We start from the raw sequence: 14694 nt of genomic DNA, 5'->3' as shown, positions 1-14694 counted from the left end.
TAGCAGTGTCAAATCCCTGAGCACACACATGCCCCCATCCCCCTCCCTGCACACTCCCTCCCTCCCGCTCTCTCTCTCTCTGCTAGCTCACACACACAAGCTGAGGAAAACGGAGGGAGAAACCCACAGACACAGAGGACGGTATATGTGGTGCCTCACAACAGCCAGTCTGTCTAGAGCCTAGCCTTCTTTTTAAATCTTAATTCAATTTTGTGGACTCTGAGGAGAGAAAGCCCCGTCCCTTCCCCCTCAGCCACGGGAAACACCCACACGGTCGGAGCACAGGGCTAGGCCGCAAGTCGTTAGTGCTCGGTGGGCAAGCACTGACAAAAGACTGGAGGGAGAGGCTAACACGGATGCTTATAAAGCAGCTTCTCTTACTTCTGAGGGGTGGAAAGGACGCTTTTAGGATTTCTAACCTAATCTGTGCTGTCTATTTTTGGAGGGACTGAAACAGACCGGTCAAGCCACTACCACAGATGATATTGCTACAGCCTAGCCCTCTGCAACAATAAACAAGGAAGAGAGGGCACTTACTTGAGTTGAAGATCATTTTGAAGAGAGCCAGAACGACTGGTTGATTTTGTACAACACAGCGGGTAGACCGAAGCCACGGTTGAGACTTGATAGTAGTTATTTGTGTGCCTTGAGGATATAGCCATACAGTGTGCTGTGAAACATCAAGTTGTTTTTCTAGTGGTGACCTGTAAGAGCTCTTTTTGTCAACCAGAATGTTGCTGGTGCTCAGAGGATTGTTGGAAAACCCGTCTCTTGCCTCACTCTGTCTGTACCCTCCCTCTCCATGGCTGTAAGGGTGATCTAGCTAAAAGAAAACGTTGACATATTATATGAATGCACTTCCAACGGTAAGCATACAATACAAGGCTTTTGTATTATTTATCTCTAATGTCAGGATATAAGTAAGATATTGCAGAAAGGCAGCAGGACTCCACATAGACACTATAAGGAAGGCAAACAGCATGACGGTTTTACGAGGGGTGGCCACTGCTTCGTCTCCAGGGCTAGCGAGGTCCTTTTTCAGCCATTGTTGCTAGAGAGAGAAGGCAGAGAGAGAATGGAGTGAGAGAGAATTTCCTTCTCTAATCATGTGCAAAGTGCGAGTGAGTGGGGTGTGTTTTGGTCTCTTTTTGAAAATGTGTGTTTGATTCATTGTTTCCTGTGAAAGGTTCTGTGTCTTGGCTGAAGTGTAAACCATTCGACTGAACAGCAAGCTCTTCTAAAAGACAGCCGTCGAAGGACTTGGGGCCAAATAAATAAATAAAAAAAACACAAAAAGAGTGAATAATTGAAAAAGGAGAAAGAAGAAAAGTGGGCATGTAAAACAAAAGTTTCTAGAGTGAAAGGCGAAACTATTTCCAGGTCATAGTGGAGGGGGAGGAGACAAAACAGCTCTAGTGGGTTTTTTGGGACAAACATTCTACACCACACAAATTTTAAACCCATTTCTACTCTTGTATACGTTAAAAGAGGGTGTGGGTATTTTCCTACCTTTGACTATTTTAGTTTTCCGACGCACTTTGAGGACCAAAAAGCCAAAATATAAAATTTTATGAAAAGGCTGAGAATCTTGAACTCTGAACAGAGGTGCACAAAGGAAGTCAGAAAGTTTAGACAGCAGCAACCAAAATCTTTGGCTGTCTCCCATTCCTTCTGTGGTCTGCTAACCAAGCGATGGCCATGGTGAGTGGGGGCTGGGGAGATCCCAACGGGGGCACCAACGGGCTGGGGGAGAAGGGCTATCTGAGGGGAGAGGAGGAGGACGGTTCGCCCCAGGCCGGGGGCAGCGACATGGAGGTCGGGGACGATGACAAGGCGTGTGTGGTGGACTGTGTAGTGTGTGGGGACAAGTCCAGCGGGAAGCATTACGGTGTGTTCACCTGCGAGGGCTGCAAGAGCTTCTTCAAGAGGAGCATCCGCCGCAACCTCAATTATACCTGCAGGTGAGACTCAATGAATATTTTTTAAATTAGTCCACTGTTGATACAGTCCCAAAATGTTTTATTGCGGTGTGCTATCTAGTGATTTTACATTGTTTCCCCTCATCTCCAAGAAGATGTCGTACAAAAGCATACGTTTTCTTGTACAAAACTGGCCTCGAAGTCAGATAATTGAGTTTCCCCACTGCGATCTAGTCATCCTTACATCAGCCACTCTGCCCATATTAAAAAATCCATGAGCATGATACAATATTAATGCCATGGATCATCTAAGGAAAGACAGTGATTGGGTCATACACACTTATATAATCGGGTTCTGTAAACCAGCAGATACCTAGAATATATTTAAATAGAAGCTTATTTTGTCTCGCATCGTGTTTTATGCTTCAGCTTTTTACATCTACCCTCTAGATACGTTATGCAATCATGTAGATACGGTCTGCAAATGTTTTCTATCAAATTGAAGTGACCTTTCTCCATTAAACTTATAGCAGTACACATACATTACTATAGATTTTTGCCAGAGGTTTGTAGCTGTAACAAGTGTCAGCAAAGTTAAATGTCATTATCATTGCTGTGTGGATTTGCATAAGATGTTCTGATCTATATTTCAGGTCGAATCGAGAGTGCCAGATCGACCAACATCACCGCAACCAGTGCCAGTACTGCCGCCTGGAGAAGTGCTTTCGCGTAGGAATGCGCAAAGAAGGTACTTATCCTGTCCACATACAGTAGCACCTTCCTTTAGCTATATTTCTATGTATTCTATGCAGAATATACATGTATGAACAAAGACATGAACTCCAGTCAATAGACTCTGTCCAAAGCCAAATTTCTGTTCTAAAAACCCCCCAATTGTTTTAAAGTTGTACTTTTTTTTACCATTACATTGACCCATAGTGTGTGTCACATAACTATCCTGGCCCTATCATGGCTTGCCATACGTGCAGGCTCGATGCCATGTTCTTTGTCATCTAATCTAGTGCCTGCGTGAGTGAGTGGGATACAACGAACAAGCCACCTGCGGCCCTGTGCACTAGTCAGTCACACACATCTCTGTCTATACCTCAACTGTAGTCTGAAGTCCCAAGTGATGTAGCCCTGTAGATGCAGTGGTTCTTTGGTTGATTGGTTGTTTTTCCATAGACCTTTTGATTAGAAATATGACATACCATCTGTATGGTAGTGGTTCTACTGTTCCACTGGTTGCCATGTCATTTTACACTATATGCCTATTGAAGCCCTAAGTAAAATATAGTATCCCTATGACCTTGATATGAGGCATTTTTGTAAGATAAAGGGGCTGTAGCCTGAAGCTTCATAATGAGCTTCTATCAAAAGTGTTGGAAAATGTATCAAAAGCGTTGGAAAAACTTGTCAATATTCAGCTGACTGGCTTTCTTGATGTCTATAGTATTCTCTCTGGTATGCAATCTGGTTTCCGCTCAGGTTATGGATGTGTCACTGCAAACTTAAAGGTCCTAAATGATGTCACCATTGCCCTTGATTCTAAGCAATGTTGTGCTGCTATTTTTATTGACTTGGCCAAAGCTTTTGATACGGTAGACCATTCCATCCTTGTTGGCCGGCTAAGGAGTATTGGTGTCTCTGAGGGGTCTTTGGCCTGGTTTGCTAACTACCTCTCTCAAAGAGTGCAGTGTATAAAGTTAGAACATCTGCTATCTCAGCCACTGCTTATCACCAAGGGAGAACCCCAAGGCTCGATCCTAGGCCCCACGCTCTTCTCAATTTACATCAACAATATAGCTCAGGCAGTAGGAAGCACACTCATCCATTTATATGCAGATGATACAGTCTTATACTCAGCTGGCCCCTCCCTGGATTTTGTGCTAAACGCTCTACAACAAAGCTTTCTTAGTGTCCAACAAGCTTTCTCTGCCCTTAACCTTGTTCTGAACACCTCCAAAACAAAGGTAATGTGTCATAATCCCCACCGGTGTGATTACTACCTCTGATGGTTTAGAGCTTGAGGTAGTCACCTCATACAAGTACTTGGGAGTATCGCTAGACGGTACACTGTCCTTCTCTCGGCACATATCCAAGCTGCAGGCTAAGGTTAAATCTAGACTTGGTTTCCTCTATCGTAATCGCTCCTCTTTCACCCCAGCTGCCAAACTAACCCTGATTCAGATGATCATCCTACCCATGCTAGATTACGGAGACGTAATTTATAGATCGGCAGGTAAGGGTGCTCTCGAGCGGCTAGATGTTCTTTCCCATTCGGCCATCAGATTTGCCACCAATGCTCCTAATAGGACACATCACTGCACTCTATACTCCTCTGTAAACTGGTCATCTCTATATACCCGTCTCAAGACCCACTGGTTGATGCTTATTTACAAAACCCTCTTAGGCCTCACTCCCCCCTATCTGAGATACCTACTGCAGCCCTCATCCTCCACATACAACACTCGTTCTGCCAGTCACATTCTGTTAAAGGTCCCCAAAGCACACACATCCCTCTGTCGCTCCTCTTTCCAATTCGCTGCAGCTAGCGACTGGAACGAGCTGCAAAAAACACTCAAACTGGACAGTTTTATCTCCATCTCTTCATTCAAAGACTCAATCATGGACACTCTTACTGACAGTTGTGGCTGCTTCGCGTGATGTATTGTTATCTCTACCTTCTTGCCCTTTGTGCTGTTGTCTGTGCCCAATAACGATTGTACCATGTCTTGTGCTGCTACCATGTTGTGCTGCTGCCATGTTGTGTTGCTACCATGTTGTTTTCATGTTGGGTTGCTACCTTGCTGTGTTGTCGTGTGTTGCTGCCATGCTATGTTGTTGTCTTAGGTCTCTCTTTATGTAGTGTTGTGTTGTCTCCCTTGTTGTGATGTGTATTTGGTCCTATATTTATATATACTACCGTTCAAAACTTTGGGGTCACTTCGAAATGTCCTTGTTTTCGAAAGAAAAGCAAATTTTTTTGTCCATTAAAATAACATCAAATTGATCAGAAATACAGTGTAGACATTGTTAATGTTGTAAATGGCTATTGTAGCTGGAAACGGCAGATTTTTAATGGAATATCTACATAGGCGTACAGAGGCCCATTATCAGCAACCATCAGTCCTGTGTTCCAATGGCACGTTGTGTTTGCTAATCCAAGTTTATCATTATAAAAGGCTAATTGATCATTGGAAAACCCTTTTGCAATTATGTTAGCACAGCTGAAAACTGTTGTGCTGATTAAAGAAGCAATAAAACTGGCCTTCTTGAGACTAGTTGAGTATCTGGAGCATCAGCAATTGTGGGTTCGATTACAGGTTCAAAATGGCCAGAAACAAAGAACTTTCTTCTGAAACTCATCAGTCTATTCTTGTTCTGAGAAATGAAGGCTATTCCATGCTAGAAATTGCCAAGAAACTGAAGATCTCGTACAACGCTGTGTACTACTCCCTTCACAGAACAGCGCAAACTGGCTCTAACCAGAATAGAAAGAGGAGTGGGAGGCCCCGGTGCACAACTGGGCAAGAGGACAAATACATTAGTGTCTAGTTTGAGAAACAGACGCCTCACAGGTCCTCAACTGGCAGCTTCAGTAAATAGTACCCGCAAAACGCCAGTCTCAACGTCAACAGTGAAGAGGCGAAAACAAGGACATTTCTAAGTGACCCCAAACTTTTGAACAGTAGTGTATATATTAAAAAATATATATAATCCCAGCCCCCATCCTCGCAGGAGGCCTTTTGCCTTTTGGTAGGCCGTCATTGTAAATAAGAATTTGTTCTTAACTGGCTTGCCTAGTTAAGCAATGGTTAAATTAAAAATTAAAATGAGTATAGCCCACAATTATTTACTTTGGCGGTTGCAGAAAACTAGTGGAACTCTGAATGCTGCCTCTTCAGTCTAATATTGATAACTCTTTCCCTTTCTCTCTCATGGTCAAATTACTCACCCAATGGCTTAATACGTTAACTATGGCTGGGAGCATTTAATACGTTAACTATGGCTGGGAGCATTTAATACGTTAACTATGGCTGGGAATATTTAATACGTTAACTATGGCTGGGAATATTTAATACGTTAACTATGGCTGGGAATATTTAATACGTTAACTATGGCTGGGAATATTTAATACGTTAACTATGGCTGGGAGCATTTAATACGTTAACTATGGCTGGGAGCATTTAATACGTTAACTATGGCTGGGAGCATTTAATACGTTAACTATGGCTGGGAATATTTAATACGTTAACTATGGCTGGGAATATTTAATACGTTAACTATGGCTGGGAATATTTAATACGTTAACTATGGCTGGGAATATTTAATACGTTAACTATGGCTGGGAATATTTAATACGTTAACTATGGCTGGGAGCATTTAATACGTTAACTATGGCTGGGAGCATTTAATACGTTAACTATGGCTGGGAGCATTTAATACGTTAACTATGGCTGGAAGCAGTATTTGATACAGCCACAATCTTTCATCCTCACAATGAGGGGAAATTATTTCCTTTTCTTTCTACGAGCAATAAATATGAACACAAAGGCCATTGCGTCATCTTTTATTCCCCCTTTGGTAATACAAATCTTTACATAGTAAAAGATGAACACCTCCTGAGGAATATTAATCTTTGAGGAAAACACATTTTAATGTAGAATTCTGCTGTCTTTGTTTTTTATTCCTCGAGTTAACCTTCACTTGGAGAATTCTCAAAAAATGCGAGTCCTCTGTTTCGCCCTCTGTTAGTGAGGAATCTTTCTGTGCCCCATTGTGGCTGCTTTAATCTGGAATTATATGGTGCTAATCTGGTCAAGACCGTCTGTTGATAATCTGCCAAACCTCCTACTGCGAGGGAGCATGCCTGACTCCTTTTCAACTTCTCCCCCCCGCCCTCCCTACTTTTCACCCCAAATCCTAATCCCTTCCGTCCTCCCAATCTCCCTGCACCTTCTTAACTCCAACCCAAACCCATTCCCCTCCCCCTTTGTGCCTCCATCCCCACCCCAGCAGTTCAGCGTGGACGTATCCCCCCCTCACACTCCAGCCTCAGCCCCACGGGCACCCCAGTAGGTGGTGGTAGCGGCATTGGAGTGGCAGAGTTTTACAACAACAACGGCGGGCAGCCCGTGTCGGAGCTCATCTCCCAGCTGCTGCGTGCCGAGCCCTACCCCAGCAGCCGCTACGGCCACCAGTACAACCAACAGGGCCAGGCCACCGGCGCAGGCGGGGCCGTCATGGGCATCGACAATATCTGCGAGCTGGCAGCTAGGCTGCTCTTCAGCACCATCGAGTGGGCCAGGAACATCCCCTACTTCCCAGAGCTGCCCGTGTCAGAGCAGGTGGCTCTGCTCAGGTTGAGTTGGAGCGAGCTGTTCATCCTGAACGCAGCCCAGTCCGCCCTGCCCCTCCACATGGCCCCACTGCTGGCCGCGGCGGGCTTCCACTCCTCGCCCATGTCGGCCGAGCGAGTGGTGTCCTTCATGGACCAGGTGAGGGTGTTCCAGAACCAGGTGGACAAGTTGACCCGGCTCCAGGTGGATTCGGCCGAGTACAGCTGCCTCAAGGCCATCGTCCTCTTCTCACCAGGTGAGCTGTCAGGTTTATTTTATTCCCACTATGTGGATTGAGATAATTGAGTTTAGATATTTTTTTGGGACACGCTGAGACTTTACGACATGCATGTCAGATTTTTTGGCCTACATTCCTGATTTTTCTACCTACATGTCAAGTTTTCAACCTGTTGAGACTTAGATGCATACTTAGATATTCAAACTTTTGACTTGCATGCTGGGACTTTTGACTTGCATATAGGGTTGCAAAGGGAGGGTATATTACTGGAAACTTCCGGTGGCCTTTTGGCTACTTCAGATTATAACAGGTGTCTGCAATTATTTCTGGCCCTCTGTGTGGCCTTTTCGCATGTAAAATATATAAAATAATCAAATAATATATATTTAAAAAAAAAATAAGATTGACATTATCCTAAATATAAACCAACAACTTTAGAAATACCATTGGTGTTTAATATGAGGGTTTCAGAATGAAATATCCATTATACATATTTGTACATACTTTTATTTAATTTACTATGTTTTTGCGCCAAACTGGTAGTCTGACTAACACTAAATACCTATTGACTTCAGAGTCTGGAATGGCTCTTTGATGTTGTCGGCCCAATGCGTCGATAATGAAGGGGGCTGTGCTTTAACTGGTTCTCCTCTGTGTCTTTCTCACTCACCTGTATAGCCCACATGTATAGCCACACAGGCCGAGCACGCCCCCTTCCATTACAATGGTTGGATTTTTTTATCCATGGAAAACTAAAGGCATATCAACCGTAAATGACTTGGTAATATAAAATACATTTATTTCCATGACAAAATTCAAAAGCAATTTTGGACTGACCAAGTTAGATAAGTTTCATATTTAGATCTGAAATCTTTTGGACATCAGAGCAATCTTGAGGGAATCCTATTTGAGTCTAAAGATATTCATATGATAGGGAAGATATACAAAACCTTGCAGAGAGCATATCCAACAGACAATCTCAGAAAAATAAACTATTGGAATTGAAACTTAAAAAGAAAGTTGTCTGTCATAAGTATTACAATGTAAATGTACTTTTAATCCGTCTGTCTGCATATTTCAAGACATGGCATATGAAGGTGCAGTGAGATACCAGATGGGTTGGACAATACATTTCTCGTCAATCATCTTGAAAAAAGTATACTTAAAAACATGAAATTAACCAATCCTCAATTTTTAACACAATGGAAAGGTCAAATGCTTTATTTTCTAAATGTTGAAAGTGCGTGGGCGACTGAGAGAAACAAAATGGTGTGGTTTGAGGCCATGTAGCGGAGAGTGATGCAAGACCTGGAGATGGGGGTGTGAGCATGTGGCTCTGGGCAGGTGTGATGTAGTTGACGTTTGTGTGGGTCTGTATGCTGTTGTTTGTATGTATATGTTTTGTATTATAAAATAAATAAATACATTTTTACCCAAAATAAATAACTTTCAATTCAAACAAGGAGCGGTCTCAATCAAGAGAACCAATCTAACCCGTTCCACAATTTCGGAGCAAATATTGCATTAGTAAACGGCCTCCTTTCCAGACCATTGTGGTCACAGCACTTCCTGCGCTGTAAGTCACATGGGTCACGTCAGCAAGGCTACCAAACTGGTAGTAATTGTGAAAACGGTTGTGAAAAGTTGTTGGAAGAGTTACAGAGTTAATTGAAAATAATGCCATTGTTGATTATTTTTATTAATTAGGCTATTTTCTCTTGAACCATATGGGCTATCCACTAGAAACTCATGGACAAAATGGACACAAAAATAGCCTAATTAATTAAATAAATCAACAATGGCATTATTTTCAATATATGAATACATTTTGTAACAGTTATAAATTACCTAAATTACCATAGATTGCCATAGATTACCTGTTAATTACCAAATATACCAAAGATTCCTGTAACTTTGGTAAATTACCGTTAGCTTTGCAACCCTACATATCAATACTTTTCTTCTTGTTTTACTAACATGCTGAGACTTTAACATTTTAATGGGAAAATATACACTGAGTGTACAAATCATTAGGAACACCTGCTCTTTCCATGACATATACTGACCAGGTGAATCCAGGTGGAAGCTATGATCCCTTATTGATGTCACTTGTTAAATCCACTTTAATCAGTGTAGATGAAGGGGAGGAGACAGGTTAAAGAAGGATTTTTAAGCCTTGAGACAATTGAGACATGGATTGTGTATGTGTGCCATTCAGAGGGTGAATGGACTAGACAAAATATTTAAGTGCCTTTGAACGGGTATGGTAGTAGGTGCCAGGCACACCGGTTTGAGTGTGTCAAGAACTGCACCTCTGCTGTGTTTTTGACGCTGTATCAGGAATGGTCCACCACCCAAAGGACATCCAGCAAACTTGACACAACTGTGGGAACCATTGGAGTCAACATGGGCCTGCATCCCTGTGGAACGCTTTCGACACCTTGTAGTCCATGCCCCAACGAATTGAGTCTGTTCTGAGGACAAAACGGGGTGCAACTCAATATTATTATCCTAATGTTTTGTACACTCAGTGTTTCTCTTGATGTTATCTAAGGATACCTAAGCACCTGCTTGTCAAATGACAAAGCCTGAACACAGGTATACTGCACTTACACAAATGACTGATGATTGGCTGAGAGAAATGTATGATAAAATGATTGTGGGGGCTGTTTTTGTTAGACTTCAGTGCAGCTTTTGACATTATCAATCATAGTCTGCTGCTGGAAAAACGAATGTGTTATGGCTTTACACCCCTTGCTATATTGTGGATAAAGAGTTACCTGTCTAACACAACACAGAGGGTGTTATTTAATGGAAGCCTCTCCAACATAATCCAGGTAGAATCAGGAATTCCCCTGGGCAGCTGTCTAGGCCCCTTACTTTTTTCAATCTTTACTAACGACATGCCACTGGCTTTGAGTAAAGCCAGTGTATCTATGTATGTGGATGACTCAACACTATATACGTCAGCTACTACAGCAACTGAAATCACTGCAACAGTTAACAAAGAGCTGCAGTTAGTTTCGGCATGGGAAGCAAGGAATAAGGTAGTCCTAAATATTTCAAAAACGTAAAGCTTTGTATTTGGGACAAATCATTCACTAAACCCTAAACCTCAACTACATCTTGTAATGAATAATGTGGAAATTGAGCAAGTTGAGGTGACTAAACTGCTTGGAGTAACCCTGGATTGTAAACTGTCATGGTGAAAACATTTTGCAACAACAGTGGCTAAGATGGGGAGAAGTCTGTGTCCATAATAAAGCGCTGCTCTGCCTTCTTAACAACACTATCAACAAGGCAGGTCCTACAGGCCCTAGTTTTGTCGCACCTAGACTACTGTTCAGTAGTGTGGTCAGGTGCCACAAAGAGGGACTTGGGAAAATTGCAGTAGGCTCAGAACAGGGCAGCACGGCTGGCCCTTAAAAGTATACGGAGAGCTAACATTAATGACATGCATGTCAATCTCTCATGGCTCAAAGTAGAGGAGAGATTGACTTCATCACTACTTGTTTTTGTAAGAGGTGTCTGTTTAAAATACTAGCACACAGCTCGGACACCCATGCATACCCCTCAAGACATGCCACCAGAGGTCTCCTCACACTCCCCAAGTCCAGTACAGACTATGGGAGGCGCACAGTACTACATAGAGCCATGACTACTACATAGAGCTATTCCACATCATGTAACTGATGCAAGCAGTAGAATCAGATTTTAAAAAAACATGTAAAAATACACCTTATGGAACAACGGGGACTGTGAAGAGACACACACAAAGGTACAGACACATACATACGCACACATTGTGATATTGTTGTATGGTGGTATTAAACATTTTGTATTGCAGATATGTAGTGGTGTAATAATGTTATATGATGTACTGTTTTATATTTTGTTTTATATGTAATGTAAGTGCTTTAATATGTTTGGACCCCAGAAAGAGTAGCTGCTGCCAAGGCAAAAACAAATACTGGTAGATTTGAGGAGTGTGGCACCCTCTCCTGGCACAACAATATAAGTGCAGAGTACAATCACAGGCCAAAATGTGTTGTAGTGGATATTGTAATTGAAAGGTGCACTGCACACTTACCCAAAGAGCGTAACATTTTTACATGTAAACACATTGTCTAGCTCTACATTTTTTTGTGTGCATTATTTTGCTTCAAATTACCTAAATCATCAACAAAACATACAGATGATACAATGTGTAGAAAACAGGAGAACAGAGGAGGTACAACCTGACCTTTTTTAGTTTTGTTGGTGCCAACTGAATTCTGTATGTAGGTCCCCGTCTCAGTTAAGTACTGCTCCCTCCCACTCTGTCCTCACCTCAAGTCTCTGTCACTCCCTCCTTCCCTCTCAGATGCGTGTGGGCTCACAGACCCTGTCCACGTGGAGTCTCTGCAGGAGAAGGCCCAGGTGGCTCTGACAGAATACGAGCGGATGCAGTACCCAGGTCAGCCGCAGCGCTTCGGCCGCCTGCTCCTCCGCCTGCCCGCCCTCCGTGCCGTGCCCGCCAACCTCATCTCCCAGCTCTTCTTCATGCGTCTGGTGGGCAAGACGCCCATCGAGACGCTCATCCGTGACATGCAGCTCTCCGGAAGCTCCATCAGCTGGCCCTACGTCCCTGGTCAGTAACCCCCAAAATGAGGTCTCCTTCTGGGCAGTGACGACAAGGACCGCAGGTTCCTCTGAATCATCATGATCCATCTGTGTGATCCTATACTAGCGCCAGCTGGACATCATGCATACTGTACTGTCTCCATGAACTGAGCTCTCCATACCAACCTAGTGCCAGCTGGGTCTATTGCCAGCACACTGGTGCCAACACACCTACTGTGCCCCGTTATGGCGACCTGAGTCAGCCATGCCATCCGCATGTCATAGTGACTAGGGACACCTTACATATAGACATTACTGTCCCACCAATAGAGGTCACTGGAACCTTGTCTCATTTTCCACATCTCATTGCCTTCGGTGCAATGACTGTCGACATCTACATCAGACCTTGAAATTCTGGAATTCTGGTAGGAAAACTGTATTATGGAGCTATTAGTCTGTTCCATTTAGATCCTTATGGCTGGTTTATACTTGGTCTAACGACATGTCTATAGACAAATAGAATGCGACAAGTGTCTGATCAAAACAACATTTAATGAATGTATAGACCTGTAGACCAGTAGGTTTATAGGTCTGTAGACCGTCGCTGCGACTGTTGGTTTCCTTGTCGGAGACACATAAAAGTTCAACTTTGACCCTGTCGCAGCATCCGTTGTCATGGTTACCTGACTGAGACAGCAACAAGACTCTACAAGTTCTACAATTCTTTGGTAGAATACCCTGCTTTTATTTCGTCACACTCACAACCATAAGCTATTTTCTGTAATTAGCTAGCTAGCTTGCAATTACCTTGTAAATAATGATCTTGTTGAGTTTATTTTTCTGTAATAATGAATAAAAATGTGCAAAAGTTAACAACGACAAGTTTGATGTCGGACGTCAATAGACTGTTCATGATGTCACTGCGACAACTTTCTACAGACATGTCGATAGACGGACTATAAACAAGCCTCTTCACTGAAGGGTCTTCACTTAACTTAGAGGGTCCTCCACCATATTTCTCACTCCTACCCCTTCAGATATGCGAACACAAACGTGATAGGAGGAAACGGGAAGGTGCTAGGGGCTGAAATGAAACTGGAACAAGAAATTACACCAAAATCTTTATCGTCCACAGAAATTTCACCAAAAATGTAATCGTCCTTAAAGAGGTTATAGATTTGATATTTGAACTAGTAGATCAGCCAGGCAGATGAAGTGGAGAGACTTACAGATGGACTCAATGACCGTTTCCATGTATCACTCATAGGGATCTTACTTGTTGCATTGGGAAACTTTTAAAAAGCCGCAGTTACATGAATATGGATTGATACTTCACAAGACAACAGAATGCTATTGATTGATTTATTCTTAAGGCAACCTCTCTCATTGTTGTTCACCACAAACCGCCTTCTTTTCAATGACTGCTTTTTCAATATTCAATATGAATTAGGACACTGCAGTAACAGTAGATCATTCATCTGGACATATTCTTTCAAAATCAACACTGTTTTTTCAATATGGACTGATATTTTAACTACAACAGATGACGAATGCAGCTGATATGAGTGACAGACTGATTGTTGAAACAATATGTAATCAAAAAGGTTATGGCCAAATGGTTCACCTATGACCATACTGAAAACAAAGAGCAAATGCAGTTGGTACTTTAAAAAGGCCAAGAAATCACATCAAAACCTATTTTACATTACAAGCTATAAGAAGTGTACATATTGTAAATGTAGGGAACCAAAGGCTTAAAAAATGGTGTTGATGGTATAATTTTTAGAGGCCATGTTGTCCTGCTGCATGTCACAATGTTGTTTTTGCTCTGTTCAAAGTTTTAAACGGTGTTTCATCTCTACCAAATGGGATTGGAAAGTAAAGTAAAAAAAAAAATGTTATGTTGAGTTCACAGGTTATTTTTTAAAACCTTTATATTTTATGTAAAAATACCTCTACCATCCCCTGAGATGTGTTAAAAAGACGTGAGTCTCCATGGCGGTGAAAATGACACTACTCTGGTGCAAAACAAGAGGCTACTCCTGAGCCAATTGTGTTCCCATCACAAAGCAATGCATCCCAGGAGCTAACTGTACAACACTTAGGTGATATGGGAGTTTATTGTCATAGCTGTCTGGCAATGGGACTGCGCTTGGAGGCTACGATCCCAAAACATCACACTACCTGTGAGAGACTGAGAATCGGTCCAATAGCCTAGCGGTGACTAGGAATTACCTCATGCCCTTCAAAAGATGTGGGATATCCTTACTCACTCACTCACACACCATATCACCAATAATATTTACAAAAGATAAATGTACTATTATTCATGTTTTACTATCTTTTACTGTTGTTGCTGAGTTCTTTAGATTTGGAATTGTATGTGTATGAAAGCATTATTAAAATACCAAAATGACATGGTGAGTGTGAGGCTTGTTTCTTTCCTTAGTTACATCCATAAGAATGTCAGTTAGATGTGGGCAATATTATTTTATTCAGAAACTACTACTGTAAAGTACATCCTTAATAATATATGTAATACATAGCATTAAATAGTTTATTAATGTCTGAAAACGATGTATAAACCATGGGA

The 14694-nt window shown here is 42.2% G+C and overlaps 1 protein-coding gene across 2 annotated transcripts; it reads left to right on the top strand.

The window, feature by feature from the left end:
* The first annotated feature begins 73 nt into the window (after positions 1 to 73).
* Positions 74 to 14519, top strand: LOC311146717 (nuclear receptor subfamily 2 group F member 6-like). 2 transcript variants are annotated; one of them, XM_084183274.1, is made up of 5 exons: positions 74 to 866; positions 1187 to 1961; positions 2573 to 2667; positions 6939 to 7517; positions 11863 to 14519. In XM_084183274.1, the coding sequence occupies exons 2-5, from the start codon at positions 1693 to 1695 to the stop codon at positions 12135 to 12137; spliced, it is 1218 nt and encodes a 405-aa protein (XP_084039400.1). In that variant the 5' UTR covers positions 74 to 866; positions 1187 to 1692; the 3' UTR covers positions 12138 to 14519. The 2 variants fall into 2 exon arrangements, with proteins under 2 accessions (XP_084039400.1, XP_084039401.1); XM_084183275.1 differs by having other exon boundaries at positions 90 to 866; positions 6942 to 7517.
* The last annotated feature ends 175 nt before the right edge of the window (positions 14520 to 14694 follow it).

This window comes from Coregonus lavaretus (genome assembly GCF_964263955.1).
Source record: "Coregonus lavaretus genome assembly, chromosome: 19".
In the NCBI taxonomy this organism is placed as follows: Eukaryota; Metazoa; Chordata; class Actinopteri; order Salmoniformes; family Salmonidae; genus Coregonus; species Coregonus lavaretus.
This window is presented reverse-complemented; position numbering and strand designations above follow the sequence as displayed.